Below are 15612 nucleotides of genomic sequence, written 5' to 3'. Positions count from 1 at the left end.
GATTGGCTCCTGGGCTCACTCTGGAGAAGGCACATGGGAAGAACACCAAGCTGTTGTTCTGTAGGCTCCAAAGCTAAGCATTTGGGAACACTGAAAACACTAGGTGCTTCAGTTTCAAGAGAATGGTGTGCACGTTTATTATATTTAATTTATGACATCTCCATGCCACCTTTCATTTGAGGATCACAGGACAGCTTATAATATAAAAGCACAAAAATGCATGCCACAGTAACAAACAAAACACCTCCCCCCAAGTTTCAAAGGCCATGGATTGTTTAAGCCAAGGTGAGCCTCCCTGGGGAGAGCATTCCAAAAGTGAGGAGCCACTGCAGAAAAGGCCCATTCTCGTGCTGCTGCCCTCTGAACCTCTCATGGAGGAGGCACACGAACAAGGGCCTCAGATGATGGTCGGGGTTTGTTACATATAGTGGAATTTCAAGGAAAACACAACTTAAGTCAGTCTGAAAGAAGATATTGAAACACTCCAAATCATTTGTCCAGTACATGCACACAAAATAGTAGATCTAGCTGAAAGGCAACACACAGAGATCTGCCTTGACCATTACAATACAACCCTAATTACTATTATTATTGTAATCTTAGTTTAGTGTAATGAATTCCTATCTGTAGTGTGAGTGTGGGTAGCATATATATTCAGGTTTAGGATATATCCTGTTTATCTACAATAAGCCTGGAGTGGGGAACCTGTCATCCTTCAGATACTATCGGACTACAACTCCCATCAATCCTAGCCAGCATGGTCAATGGTCAGGGATTAGAGCTCCCTCTGTTTTTTATTTAAACCAGACCTTTTCATTCAGAACCATGAGATTCTGGACTCTGCTGGCTGGAGCTGATGGACCTTGTAGTCAAAAATCTTTTGAAGGTACCAGGTTGGTGAAGGCTGCTTTACCTTCTTTATATCTGAAAATATTATTTTATTTTCTCTGCTTTATTCTGTGCAAACAGCAATCGAGTCACTGGGATCTATGAGCTGAGCTTATGCAAGATGGCAGACACAGGAAGCCCAGGTAAGAGGAAGGCACAGCTTTCCACGTTATAAAAGTGTGCAAGAAGTCACATTCATCTTCGTTGGTTTATTTGCTATATTTGTTTATTCTGCAAAGGCACTTTTCATTTCTTAGAACCTTCTGAGGGACAGGATGGAAAGGGAGAAGAAAACAATAAGCAAACTGAAGCAGCCCAAACTTTCATAATGTTACGTAATGAAGTGATATAATGACTAGATGGAATGGCCAGTGTAGGACATTTCGGGGGGGGGCGGGGCTGAAAGGCTATTGGCCCCAGCCAGGCCAACAGAGGAGGCCTCACTTGGTGGCTGCTGATGAGAGAGGAGGAGCCAAACAAATGTCAGCTGGTCCTTATCAGGTTGACAGAGAGGGCTGTGGTCTCACCTGGTTCAGCTGCAGCCAGGTGGTGCTATTTATTGTGTGGGAGTATGACAGGGAGGAAACAAGGAAACCATTGAGGTGGCCAAGAGTTTCGGCAGGAGTGCAAGGTATGACTTGTGGGGTGAACAGGGAGTGGCAATGTCGGCTCCTGACCACTGGTATGAATTCCTTTGGGTGACTGTTAACTTGAGCCATTTCATTGCTCAGGGATGCAGAGAAGGAGGAGGAAAGTCCTGGACACTTCTGTGGCCTATGTCCGTGGAGAAGAGAACCTGGCCGGGTGGAGGCCCCGTGGAGACAGCCTCATCTTGGAGCACCAGTGGGAGCTGGAGAAGCTGGAGCTGTTGCACGAGGTACATGTTGAGCAGTGCCCTTGAAAGAACCGGCCTTTGGGATTTCTGCAAGGTTCAGCTTTGTCATTTCCCACCCACCCGTGAGATGTAGCGGCCAAAAGCTACCAATTAAGCTGCCTGTAGCTGCCTTGTAATCTCCACATGCTTCCCTTTACTACTTAGCTGTTCTGATTTGGGGTCTCAGTCCCCGAATCCTTGGAACAAACATTGTATGTGGTTCGGCAGGGATGTAAGAAGAGTTTGTGAAGACCACCTTGGACACTGGAATGGCTTTCTTTCAATTAACCACACCAGATGTGATGTTTAAGTCAGCTTTATTTTGGTTATAGCAACAGCCACTGGGGAATGAATTCCAAAGGCCTCTACTGACAGATCAACTTCCATAAGCATACATATTACATATTACATATTACATATTACATATTACATATTACATATTACATATTACATATTACATATTACATATTACATATTACATATTACATATCTAAGCATGTGCGTGCTTTCTAGGTCAATAGGCAGAGGTCACAATTAGGTATTTGGGCAATGAACTTATCAGAAGAGCAAAAAGTAACATCACAGGAACGGAGGAAGAACAAGGCCATAAACCTATCCATCAATGTCAGCAAATTCCTTCACACGTCTTCACAGATGTCTTGATTCTTTCTACATCATCCTTTCCCCAACATCATAGAATTATAGAGTTGGAAGGGATCCCACAGGTCATCTATTTTAATCCCCTGCAATGCAGGAATCTCACCTAAAGCATCCATGGCAGATGGCCATCCAAATTCTGCTTAAAAACCTCCAAGGAAGGAGAGCCCACCAACTTCCAAGGGAATCCATTCCACTGTTGAACAGCTCTTACCATCAGAAAGTTCTTCCTGATGTTTAGTCAGAATCTCCTTTCCTATAACTTGAATCCATTGGTTTGGGTCCTACCCTCTGGAGCAGGAGAAAAGCAGCTTGCTCCATCCTCCATTTGACAGCTAGATATCTGAAAATGGCTATCATACATCTTATACTATCTGTCAATGTATGTATCAATAATTTCTCCACTGCAGCTGATACCATTTCTCTTTTTCTTCAGGTTGAGAAGACTCGCCACTTCTTGCTGCTGCGGGAGAAGCTGGGTGACAGCATCCCCAAGTCCCTGAGCGACTCGCTGTCCCCCAGCCTCAGCAGCGGGACCCTCAGCACCTCCACCAGCATCTCCTCCCAGATCTCCTCCACCACCTTTGAGAGTGCTGTCACGCCCAGCGAGAGCAGCGGCTACGACTCAGCAGACATTGAGAGCCTGGTGGATCGGGAGAAAGAGCTGGCCACCAAGGTACAAAGCCCATGTCCACAATGCGGCAGTTGAATACCAGAAGGTGTCAAGGTTTTATTCTCTGAGGAAGGTTAATCCCAGAGAGCACCTAAGGCTACCCCACAAACATCCTGTCTCAGCAGGGAATTTGAACCCAAGCCAGCAGCCTTTTGTTTCTACACATCCTGTTGCCACCCCTAACTTTTGAATACCTAAAACCAGCAAAACACTTGCCCCACTTGCCCCATTTGCCACACAGCTTTGGAGGCTTATGTGGGTCTGAAACATTTTTGCTGCTGGGGTTTGAATGGACATGGTTAGCTAGTGTCTGGCATTAAATACATGGAGCCCTCTTGCAAAATATTTTCAAGACCACACATTTTTTTCTGATCTACAGGAGGACAGTGGAGGCTGGTCCACTGGGGAGAATTGGGCACTAGCCCCCCCCAACTCAGCAAGCTCCCATTTATTTACATCTGCTTAGAATGAGGCTCTGCTTGTCATAGACCCTATGTCCACCTGTTGTAGCTTTCACTGCCTTGTGCTGTACCAATTCTGAGGGGCACCAGCCATCACTGCAGGAAGACCACATTAGACAGCCTCCCAGCGGACCCAGCTGTGGGTTAGGTTGAAGGCCAGCTGCCTCCCACCACCTCCTTTGTCCCCGGTGCTAACAGAGATGCTTCTTTCTTCTCTTCTAGTGCCTGCAGCTTCTTACTCACACTTTCAACCGTGAATTTAACCAGGTCTACAACAGCATCAGTGATTGTAAGGTAGGTTTGCAAAACGTTAAGAGGAAAAAATTAGCACTGGGGTGGAAATGCTCAAACTACTACTCAGCAGACATTGAAAGCATGATGGATCGGGAGAAAGAGCTGACCAACAAGGTACAAAGCCCACGGCAGTGTCCAAAACACTGAGTTTGAAAACCCCTCATATCCAGTGTCCTGTGAGATTTCTTGGGGTTTCTGTTTGAGCACCCCATGCAGTACTGTTCTTTTATTTTTTTGTTTAAAAAACCCTGGCAGGCTCTGTAGAGCTCACCGCCAGCCTCTTGTGTTCTTCCAGCTGTCCGATATCTCTCCAATTGGGCGGGACCCTTCGGTATCAAGTTTCAGCAGCGCCACCCTCACGCCTTCCTCGACCTGCCCCTCCTTGTCTGATTCAAGATGCAATTCAGTGGATCAAAAGTGAGTTGGTTGCCACCAATGATACATGTCCTGCCTCCACTGACAGAGGCAGGATGCCACCAAGTACCAGTTTTCTGGGAACCACAAGTTGGGAAAGTGCTATTGCCCTCAAGTTCTGCTTGAGGGTTTTCCCAGAGGCATCTGGTTGGCCACTGCGAGGACAGCATGCTGAACTAGATGGGACTTCGGACAAATCCAGTAGGGCTCTTCTTATGAGCTGATAATTGTTTGTTTCTTTCTTCTAAGCTTCTGTCCCTTAGTAGGCAATCTGTAGCCCTCTTCAGGCCTACTGAGCTTTTCCTCTGGTCTGTGAACGTATTTCACTCTTTCCCACTGGTCATTACTTTCTCTCTGCTAGTCCTGGTACATCCAGGCGCTGGGCAATGCTAGGGCCTCGGGGGGGGGGGGGTCCTTGAATTGGTAGGGAAAGGGCCAGACCTCAGTGGTAGAGCATTGGTTTTGCATGCAGAAGGTCCCAGGTGCAGTCCCCAATGACATCTAATAGGGCTGGGAAGATCACCTTGAGTGAAGCCCTGGAGAGTCTCTGCCAGTCAGTGCAGACAGTCCTGAGCTAGATAGACCATTGGTCAGGCTTAGTATAAGGCAGCTTCCGATGCACCTAAGTTACTGGCTACCTTTGGGCAGCTGCTCAAGAGGTGGAGCTAGCTTATCTGATCATGCCCATACTACTGCTTTTATGTCACTGTTTTCTTTCTGCTTTTCATTCCCATGTAGATTAGTGTCTTGAATAGAAGCAGATGCTCCCAGTCTTTTTGTAGAAGAGACGGGAGAGGCTTATACATAAAACCTAGTGATTTGGCAATACAAGCCAACCAGAGCAGTGCCTGAATTAAGCTGATTTCTTTGATTCTTCTGTCTTTCCAGCTGCTTGCTTTGAATGACAACCATTTGTTTTTCTTTCTTAATTAACAAAAGGACCCCAGAAGCAAATTCTCGAGCCTCCAGCCCTGGCCCAGAGGGGGAGCCACCCTTCCAGCTGATGCCACCCATTGAAGCCTCTTACCTGGCGAGAGCAGGCAAAAATGAGTTCCTGAACCTTGTTCCAGATATTGAGGAAATCAGGCCTGGGTGAGACATTCACACTGCAGTAGCTGCTAAAAAATAAAAACCCAACACACCAAGAGTAAAGCAACAGCTACCCTTTTAGTATTGGGGTGTGTGTATGTGCACAAATATGTGTGTATGCAATTTGTTTCCATATATGTCAATGGGATTTGCAGTCAAGATGAGTATTAGATTGATAGAGTGATTGCCCTTCCATCCTCCCCTAGTAGCCCAGGGTGGCAAAAAGAGACACAATTTAAAAGCAACGAAAAAAATTCTAAAACAGATTTAAACATTCTAAAACCAGTTACAATCAAAAACATCTAAAAGCAGTTAGTTTTAAAAATTCTAAAAGTAACTACAAACAAAGACATCCTTCCATCCATTGATCTCAGAGTTGCCTCAAGAATTCTCTTGCTACCTGGGTAAACCGGAATGCTTTCAGATTCCTCTTGAAAGTGAATAACAATGGAGGCAGCTATACCTCACTAGGGAGGGTGTTCCATAACTGGGAAACCACCACTGAAAAGGGATGTTCTCTGCCTCAGGCCTTGGAGAGCTGCTGCCATTGAGTGCTAACACTCCTGGGCTAGGTAGACTCAGCATTCTTGAGTTAGTGTCAGGCAGCTTCATTTAACATGCAGGTGGGGGAACTCAGGCCCTCCTGGTGGTGTTGGACTGCACTTCCCATCACCCCTAGCAATCTGGCCCATGCTGTCTAGGGCTGGTGAGCATTAAAATCCAATGAACACCGGCAGGGTTACAGATTTTCCCATCCCTGATCTGACACTGCCTACGTCCAGCCACTTTGAATGGCTTGAAAGTAAGCCTGTCTTAAATTGAGGCTGGGCCCTCCTGGATGATGGCCAAGGTTCAGAGATGTTGGTAGTTGTAGCTCAGCAGCACTATGAGGGCCACACAGGTTCCCCACCCCTGTTCAAAATAGTGATGGCTCTGCTGGCTGTTTCAGGATGGTGTTCATACCTTGACTGCCTTGGCCCAGTTGCTGCACTTCATTTTCAAATGAAGGTGCTTAGAGAATGGGTGTAAGCACCCATTGCTGAACTTTGCCAAGGAGTCTAGAAGGAACCATCTGGTCCTCTTGGTCTGTGAGCAGTGGATTCATTGCAGCGCCTGGGGCCTCTTGGAGCCCATCTCCAGCCAGCTCTGTGTCCTTGAATGCTTTCCTCTTTGCCATTTCTTTCTAGCTCTGTGGTCTCTAAGAAAGGCTACCTGAACTTCAAGGAGCCTCTCTCCCCATCGTGGGCCAAGCACTTTGTGGTGGTCCGGCGCCCCTACGTCTTCATTTACAACAGTGACAAGGACCCCATTGAAAGAGGGATTCTCAACCTCTCCACGGCTCAGGTGGAGTACAGTGAAGATCAAGAGGCCATGGTGAAGGTCAGTTGAATGGAGGTTGGGGAAACTGCAATCCTCCCATAGGATGTGGGTCTATAATGAAAGGGATAAGATCAGCTCCCTAGAGGGAAAGGCCTTTTCAGGCATTCATTTACACCTGCCAGGATGGGGTTGAGAAGGGAAAGAGTTCCACTTTCCTCCCATTTATGTGTCTTCAGGAAGGGGTGAAGGAATAGAAAACCCAAGGGGAAGAGGGAATGAAATATCTCAAAAGATGACATGGCTGGTTGGTTGGCACTCTACACTGCAACTTTTTATTGCGATCCCCACATGTGCTACAAGAATGCAGTAGCAGATGTTTCTGTACTCCTTTTTCCTAAATCAAATTGGGGTGATAAGACCATGAGGGTGCTATACCCCCTCACACACACTCCAACACAGATCAGAAAGGATTTGTTTTGGCAGGGCCATTTAATCCACCCAAATCTTGGCCGCTGGGAGAGAAAGATGCTGCCCTTCCCTGATCCCTTTGCAAACCGGGTATCAAATAGCTGCTTTAAGGGCTTCTGAGAATTTGCTGAGCGACTGCTTGCCTTTGTGATTCTAGACACCCAACACCTTTGCCGTCTGCACGAGGCACCGCGGAGTCCTCCTCCAGGCCATCAACGACAAAGACATGAATGACTGGCTGTATGCCTTCAACCCGCTTCTTGCTGGCACGATACGGTATGGCGGGGAGCCTTCCTCAGCCCGAGGGCCACCTTCCCTTATGGGCAACGTTCTGTAGTGGGTGGAACCAGGCAAAAATGGGTGGAGCTGTGACACTTGGGTTACATTCCAGTGACAGAAAATTCTGAGGTTTCCATCCACAGGCACAGCTCCATCCAGGCAAACAAGAGGTGTGATCAGAGTTCAAGGACACGTTCCAGCCAGGCAAAATCCCTTGACAAGGGTGCAGGGCAGGGGGGTGTGAGTGGTGTGGCCAGGAGGTGGGATGTGGTCTGCAGAGAATGCTGAGGGCCGGGTAGATCCATATGTGGCCCCCCAACCCTCAGATACCTTGTTCCCACAGTGAGAAAAGAGGGTATAAAAATGAGTGCTAGAAAGAGCTGCAGTCTTGCTTATTTGCTCCTCCTTTCTCCCACACAGGTCCAAACTTGCCCGAAGACGCTCAGGACAGCTGAAATATTGAGTCTCTGTGGGGTTCTCACCCGGTTCCCCAGCCCAAATCTCTTAACACGCCTTCTGATATAGATAAAGCGTTACCTCTCATTTCTCTGTGATTCTTGAATTTCTCTCTCTTTCCTTGTATGCAACCCTGTGGCTTTAACATTCCTTGTCTCTCTCGCTGTCTCTCCCCTCCCCCATCCTCCCTTCAGCACTTTCTCCAGCTATTCTAAACCCCACCACCATCTTTTTATCACCCCTCCCCGTCCACATACCTGTGCTGAAAATATTATTAGTAGCATGTGGCCAAACTGAAGAAAGTAACAAGGGGGAGGGGGAGTGTTGGTGGTGACTTTCCAATTTATATGCACGACTTTTTGGGGCAAAAGAAAGAAGGGACACCCCCTTTTTTGTTTCTCTGGATGCCCTTTTTCTTCATTCCAGTTGACTTTGTGCTACTCTCTGTGATGTGTTTGTCTCCGTCTGGAATACTTTTCTTTTGTTTTGGAAGTCTCTGCACTGCTGCTGCTTTCAAGGCGAGGTCCTCTGCACATGGGCGAATGCAGCTCTTTGTCCACCCCCTGGTCACACCTGGAGTGTGACCAAGATATTTCAAATCTCCTTTTGTGAAAGCAGACTTGCTGGCAAATTTGGACCACTTTCCCACCCTGCCTACTTTGGCTTTTAAAACTTTAAATTTTTAGATTTCAGGGCCGCCTCCCTGCCTCGTGGCTCATGAAGTGACCACCACCTTTGCCCATGTCATAAAGGGGAAACCTGCTACAGCCAGACAGGGCTGACCCAAGACATTTTGTCCATCCCTGCCCCCCAGCCATTCCACATTCAGAAGCCAACTTGAATCTTTCTTCAGTGTTGGCAGGACCAGGCCATTGCATCTGCTGGCAGCAAGCTAGCTTAGAGGGCAAGTAACAGGCTATATGGCAAGCACACACACGGGGCTCTATCCCCCCCAATACATCGCCACCACTTTGTGCCCCCAGTTGATTGCATCCAATGTTAGTCCTACTCAGAGTAGACTCACTGAAATTAATGGACACAATTAATGTAAGTTGATTTCAATGGGTCTGCTCTGAATGGAACTGAACTGCGTACAACTCTCTAGTTTGGCTGCCTGATGCAGCTGCCTCGCTCTGCCTATTGGTTGAGCCGGCCTTTCCAAGCCATCACTTTTTGGAGTGCACTAGGCTCTGCTTTCTTCCCCTTGGCCTGTGCATCACTCAATGCAAGCAAATGAATGAAACTGTCTTTCGGATGCCTTTGATGCCCAGGTGCAAAAACCGTGCATTGCACGGGGAGATTGAGATGGTTCCTGCCCTTATGGTCTTGCTGTGCGCTGAGATGGGCCCCCATTGGCCTGAGCACATGTGTCACGGGCCCAAAGATAGCTGGCTGAGCTGCGAAAATCCAGCTTGGCCAATGCTGGTCCCTTATGTGCCAGAGTTCTTCAGTAATGTGAGGCTGGTCCTGTCGTTAGGCAGAGCAATTTGACCTTCACAGGCAGGTGGTTTTTGGTGGGGATGGGGGAGTGGCAGTTAGGTTAACACAGAGGACAGAGCTCTGGGTTTGTGCCCACGTGGGCTGCTCTGCTGCCCTGCTTCCCTCAGGCACCATGAATGAAACCTACAATCCCCAGCTTCTGCACATAGGAAATATGGGGCGAGTTGTCCTTTGCTTCAGGTAGCAGAATGCTTCCGGCCACCCCCATTTTCCCATCTGTGTCTCTCCAGAAGGGTCCAAAAGGTTAAACCTCCCCCCCCCCTCCACTTTCCTCTTAGTCGGAACTATGCAGGATATCTCTGATGGCTCCTTTAAGAACAGGACAAGGGCTTTGAAAATTGGGATTCAGTGTGGTTGTATCCTCTTGGAAGAAGGGTTTTTTAAAACTTTGCAAAAACTTGGCTTTTGTGGGGTATTGCTTTAAAACCCACCAGCCCCCTCCCAATCAATAAATAAATAAATAAATAAATAAATAAATAAATAAATAAATAAATAAATAAATAGACTCTTTTAAAAACCCCAAATCATTATGCACTTTTTTTTTAAAAAAAAAAAAGCCAAATCAAGATAACCTTTGCCAGCCTGGTGCTCTCCAGATGTTTTGGATGCCAACTTCTACCAGCCAGCACAAGGCTGATGGGAGTTGTCCAAAACATATGGAGGGCACCAGGTTGGCAAAGGCTGAGATGTGAGCAAAAGAGCTGTATTGGGGTCCTTGTGCTTCAGGAAGAGGATTGAAACAAAACGAGCTCCCTACACCTCTGCTTTCTGCAAAACATAGAATCTGAACTAACAAACCTGTTTACATGCTTTCCCTTTTTAATCATTTTGTGTGTCTGAGTAGGAGAGGTTTTTAATTTAGGAACAAATGCCCCTCTCTGGAACTCTTCCACTCATCCTGCAGATTGTAAACATTTTGGGCAATTTTGTAGCCAAGGTAGGTTCACTTTATGCTGGCATGAATCAGTCAGTCTCACCTAGGTATACTGGGTTCTGGGTCTCCCTACATAAATGCTCTTGTTCTAGATGTCTCTTAGGTCTAGTTTTGTGGGAACATCGGCTGAGATTTTTAACTAGTGTTTGGGGCTGTGCCATTTGAGATCACAAGCTGGGGCCCTGCACAAATAGATGCTTGTGCCTATCAAAATAGTTCCCTGAACATAGAAAACCAGAATATTCTAACCCTTTTCCCTGACATGCTAGCTTTTGGCATGCTTGGAATTATTTTACATGGAGGAGCATTCCATCATGCAGGCCTATGTCTGAAGTCTGGAGCGGTGCAGGCAGACCTCATGCTCTGTATGTAAGAACTACAATTAAGCCCTTCTTGAGCTCCCCACTAAGATTCTAAGTTTCTCTTTCTTGTGAGGTGAACTTGTGTTGTTAGGCTGATTTTTCTTCGGTGGGGCCATCTTTGCCCTCCTCTTTCTCCTTTCCAAGCTGGCTTTTACTCCTGTGGCTCACTGTGATCAAGGAGGTGATTTAAAGAGCAATTTCAACCTTGTGGTTCAGAGGAACCAAATTTGCATGTTGGCATTTTTTTATGCAGCTTATAAAAGCCATCTAGTTGGGGGTCAGCTCAGGGAGGAAGTTTACCTACTAACCACAGTACTGAACAGAGACATGCAGACTTTAAGCACCATAGGATTTTTTTCATCAACAGAGCAACCTCACTGCATTATTTTTGGGGGGTGGGGGAGAAAATGTTTTGGCTCTGCCGTGTGACATCAAGGAGTGCGCATTGGTGCAGTGCCAGGACAGATGGGGCTCTCTGTAACATTACTCTCCTCTCTCTCTTTCTCTTTCATAACTAAGTGCTCAGGTTGGAACTCTTCCTGACACTTTCTGTGGGTCTTGTGTACAACCTCTGTGCAGGGAAAAAAGGGACCATCCTTGGAGGCCCAGATCATGGCATGGGGTCTGTTTGTTCAATGTACTCTGATTGTGTAAGTCTCAGCATAGTGATTAACGTTCCTTATACAACGGACACACTCCTCACTGCCAACGCGTGTGTGCATCGATCGAGGCTGCTGGTTCAGGAGCTAAGCCGATTGTGCGATGGTTTTAATGATGGACTTAAAAGGTTTTATGTGGGGTGCTAAGTTGCCGTATCTGCTGCCTCTGACCAGTAACAAAAGTGGGGCGAACTGTGTGGAACCAGGAAACACCCCCCGGGAGGACATTTCCTGGAAATATTATATGTACACTGAGATAACTTTTTAATGTATTTGTTTTATTGTTTAAACTCGGAACAAAACTAGCCTGCAAAGTCTTTGCTTTGGGAAGGAGGCCACTATGGGTGGACTATAAATAAGCATTAAGGGGCTCTTCTTAAGCAGGAAGAGCAAGTGGATGGTAGTGGAAACCAGGTGTGTCATAGCATACTCATAAGCTGGGAATTGTAGTGTCTTATGTAAAGGTCATATGTCTACTAGGTCAGCTTAGGTTGGTTTATATATGTAGCTCAGGTCGGCAAGAGGGCAAACATCCATTCTAAGCCACTGCTGCATTGGCCATTACAAGAGCAGAGCTGTAATCTGCTTTGGAAACAAAGTGACACAAAATTGTTGTTTTTTCTTTTCACAGCCAGTCCCTGGTCAGGCACTGTGAGCAGTCCCTTGCCCATTATAAAATAGTTCCTCCTGGCCAGGTGTCCCCCAAGCAAACAGAAATGAAATATTTTCCCTTGCATCTTAAATTTGGTCCTAAGTTTTCCAAATTCCAGGAAAGAATGTGAACTATGGGGAAAGGAGAGGGTGAGAATCCAACCAGAGAGGTGCCAAAGCTCTGTTCACTGTTACAGTCCTAGAGTCAACCAGCTCTTAGGACCCGCCTACCTTCTGGAGGCTCTGCCCCATGCCATGGGCCAGCCAACCCACAGAGCATGGGGCTGCAAACACAGAGCAAGCTTTGAGATCACCTTTTGCACCTCCTGGTGGGATTTCCACTTTTCTCATTCAAAGAAACATTTTCCCCCCTAATGAAAGCAAAAACTGACCACACTGGGAGCTGTAATGTTAGAACTTGAAAGTCATATATATATTAGTTGAATCATAACCTTCTGAACCTTTTAATATGGGTTTTCGTTTGAAGCAATGCACTTTAACCTTTCAGGCCAGTGTCCCCATTCAGGATGTTATGGAAAGGGGAGGGGGTGTCAGGCTCCAAACCTGTGGGAAGGTTTCTCCAAACACCCCTCCCACAAATCCCCCTGAGGGCATTTCAAAGCAAAGACTTTATTCGCTGCTGCTTTACTGTCTAATAATTTACAGGGAATATTTAATTTGTTTTTGTTTTTAAAGTATATATAAAGTAATGTGTATTTATGCATCTGTAGTTTATATTGCACACTAAAAGCAGGACGTCCTCTGGGCTGATCTGCCCCTTGGCATGTTCTGCCGTCACTTAATACTGTCTTATTACTGCCTATGCATCAAGTGGTACAGTTCTCCTCTGCATTAACAGCTGGCTGGATTTTTGTCATTCTCTTGGTTTTGTTTCTTTTTAACATGCTGCTTTAAAAGAATGGGAATAAAACTAATTTTTTTGCTGCTCTGAGGGTTTTTTTGTGAATGTATGTGAAACTGGACTTCACCTCGTGCGTGTGGGTATCGCATTACTCCACAATGGCTCACTTCACCTTCACCTTCACCCTCGCCCTCCTCCCCAAGTCCACGGACCCGTCAGTCCTTCTGACGTCACAGGAATGTATCCAGATTTGTGCTTCCTCATACTACAAACATCAGCCATTGGTGGAGGGTGGGGCAGAAGCAGACGTTTAATTTCTTTGGTTCAGGAGGCCATTTGCGAGTTTGAAGTGCAGCCACTGATGACCAGTCTGATAATACTTGAAAGAAGTCTTGTGGTTGTGCTGGTGTTCGTTTTAAGGCCTGTACCCTTTTTGTTGTTGTTGAGCAAGAGGGACAGCCCCTGTCTCTTGGAGAAAGGGGAGGAGTTGTTCCGCCTTCTATATGGCTGACTCGTGGGCCTCAACCAGGGAGGCTCTGAGTGATGTCTGCTAAAGCTAGAGAAGATTACATGTGCTCATCCCACCCAGAACAGTTCTTGTGTGTTGTTTTCCTTCCCCCTATTTATTGACAACCTAAATTCCATGTGCTTTCCGCATACACGTCTTTCTCATTGGGCATTTGTATGTTTAAGTGGTTCCTTCTTCCCGATGCCCACAGACAAACATGCACCTCGTCAACACAGACCACCCCTCCACCAACCACAGTCACCTGCACAACATTGGTGACTTTCTGGAACCGATCCCTTACCCCTTCTCTTTCATTTTTTAAATTAAAAATCAGTCTTTCCCTGGTTGAAAGGAATACATTCACAACACTGTACTTTTTTTATTAACTGACTTTGTTTTGTCTTTTTCTGTTCCTTCCCATGTTTTATTTTGTAAATATATCTGATGTTCGGAGCTTGGGTATACAAAATGTAAATATAGTTCATGTATTTGTACTAATTCTGATCCATCTTGCTGTATAGCCTTTAGGTGTGCAATGCAGATAACAATATCTAACTCCGTGTATGGTAACCTTGCACCACTGAACTGTTAGTGAACGAGGTGAAAAAAAATAAAGATTAAAAAGCCAGTGGATTAAACAAATTTCAGCTCCGTGTGTCTTTTCTTACCTCCTCTTGCAAGAGGCTATTTGGGCCCCTCCAAATTGGTGGTTTTGTTTGTTTGCAGGTGTATCCTGCAATTTATTATCCGGGGCTTGAATGCACAATGACTCTGAAAGGGCACCAGATTCCCCCTCCTCTATACCAAGAAACTAAGTCCATCCTGCTAGCCTGCCCAGCCCTACCTTAAATAGCCATGAGACATAAGCAAAGCCTGCTGGTCAGGCCAATGGCTCATCTAGTCTGGCAGCATCCTGATCTCACAGTGGCCAATTAGATGGGTTGAGGAGGGAAAAAACTTTCTATACCAGGTTGAGGTCCTTGGAGAAACCATGGAATATAAATCTAACAAATGAATTAATTTAAATAAGTAAAAATACATCTGGTATCACCAGCCTGAGATCTTCACCTAGTGCTGAACTGTTACCAGAAAGTTCACTCCCAGCATTCAGGACCAGTAGAACTGGAAAAGCTCTTAACCTCTGCTGGCTTAGTACTTGGTAGAGCAGTGCACTTTTGAAACCACTAAAAACAACTGAGGGAAGGGGAAAGAGAATGTCCTTACATGTTTTGATCTGCTCTTCTTTTGTAGCTATTAATATGAGGGGGGAAACAAAGAATAGCTATGATTAGCCATCACTCATCATCTTGGGACTTGAACGGTGCTGCAGTGAGGATGCTAGCTACACCCTTAACACAGTGCAGTTAAACCATGGAACTCGCTCCTAAAGGAGACAGTGTTGGTCTCCAAACCAAGTGACTTTGAAAGAGGATTAGACAAATTCATGGAGAGGGCTATTGATGGCTATTGATGGCTATTCATGGAGAGGGCTATTGCTGGAAACCACAGAAGGGGAAAAAGTGCTTGTGTTCAGGTCCTGTTTGCCTACTTCCCATAACAATCAGTGAATCAAGTTAAGCTGAGAGACTATGACTGACCCAAAGTCACTGAGTAACACTGGTCATCCAGGCCCTAAGCCAACAAACCACTACACCACATACCGGCAAATCCAGGTGACCCAATTACAGCTGATGGGGAGGTATTGCGCAACAAGCTCATTTCCCCCAAATACAGTGGTACCTCGGGTTGCAGATGCTTCAGGTTACAGACTCCGCTAACCCAGAAATAGTACCTCAGGTTAAGAACTTTGCTTCAGGATGAGAATAGAAATCGCACGGCAGCGGGAGGCCCCATTAGCTAAAGTGGTGCTTCAGGTTAAGAACAGTTTCAGGTTAAGAACGGACCTCCAGAACGAATTAAGTTCTTAACCCGAGGTACCACGGTGGTAAGGAAAGTGATGGAGAAATGTGCCAGGGAGCATGGCATAACTCTTGCTTTGATGCAATGGTCATCTAAGCCCCTTGCAAACAAGGAAACTTCAAACAGGGAACTGTCTGATCTTGTCAAAGGGATTTAAGTTACATAACCTCCAGAAACAAGGAAGAGAAAGCCAGAGGGACCAGGCCACACAAGTCAGAAATTGCCATTGTGAACATGCCTCTGGCACTCTGAGCATATGTGTGTATAAAATCATGTGCCTAGAATGACATTCATCTGCTGCTGTGTTTTGTGTGTTTGGTGGTTCAGCAGCAGAACAGCTGCT

The 15612-nt window shown here is 46.1% G+C and overlaps 1 protein-coding gene across 16 annotated transcripts in view; it reads left to right on the top strand.

Annotated features, from left to right (window-relative positions):
* Positions 1–13991, top strand: part of KIF1B (kinesin family member 1B) — a 135676-nt gene extending 121685 nt beyond the window's left edge. For 13 of the 16 annotated variants that reach the window (XM_083628387.1, XM_083628395.1, XM_083628394.1 and 10 more), the window contains 9 exons: positions 970–1031; positions 1620–1765; positions 2856–3095; positions 3776–3847; positions 4143–4264; positions 5201–5353; positions 6538–6730; positions 7296–7414; positions 7838–13991. In XM_083628387.1, the coding sequence (XP_083484513.1) occupies positions 970–1031; positions 1620–1765; positions 2856–3095; positions 3776–3847; positions 4143–4264; positions 5201–5353; positions 6538–6730; positions 7296–7414; positions 7838–7880 (1150 nt within the window). In that variant the 3' untranslated portion in view covers positions 7881–13991. The remainder of the gene's footprint in view (positions 1–969; positions 1032–1619; positions 1766–2855; positions 3096–3775; positions 3848–4142; positions 4265–5200; positions 5354–6537; positions 6731–7295; positions 7415–7837) is intronic. The other 3 variants (XR_014551610.1, XR_014551611.1, XR_014551612.1) reach the window with 1 other exon arrangement.
* The last annotated feature ends 1621 nt before the right edge of the window (positions 13992–15612 follow it).

Source organism: Podarcis filfolensis, assembly GCF_964270895.1.
Source record: "Podarcis filfolensis genome assembly, chromosome: 8".
Taxonomy (NCBI): domain Eukaryota; kingdom Metazoa; phylum Chordata; class Lepidosauria; order Squamata; family Lacertidae; genus Podarcis; species Podarcis filfolensis.
This window is presented reverse-complemented; position numbering and strand designations above follow the sequence as displayed.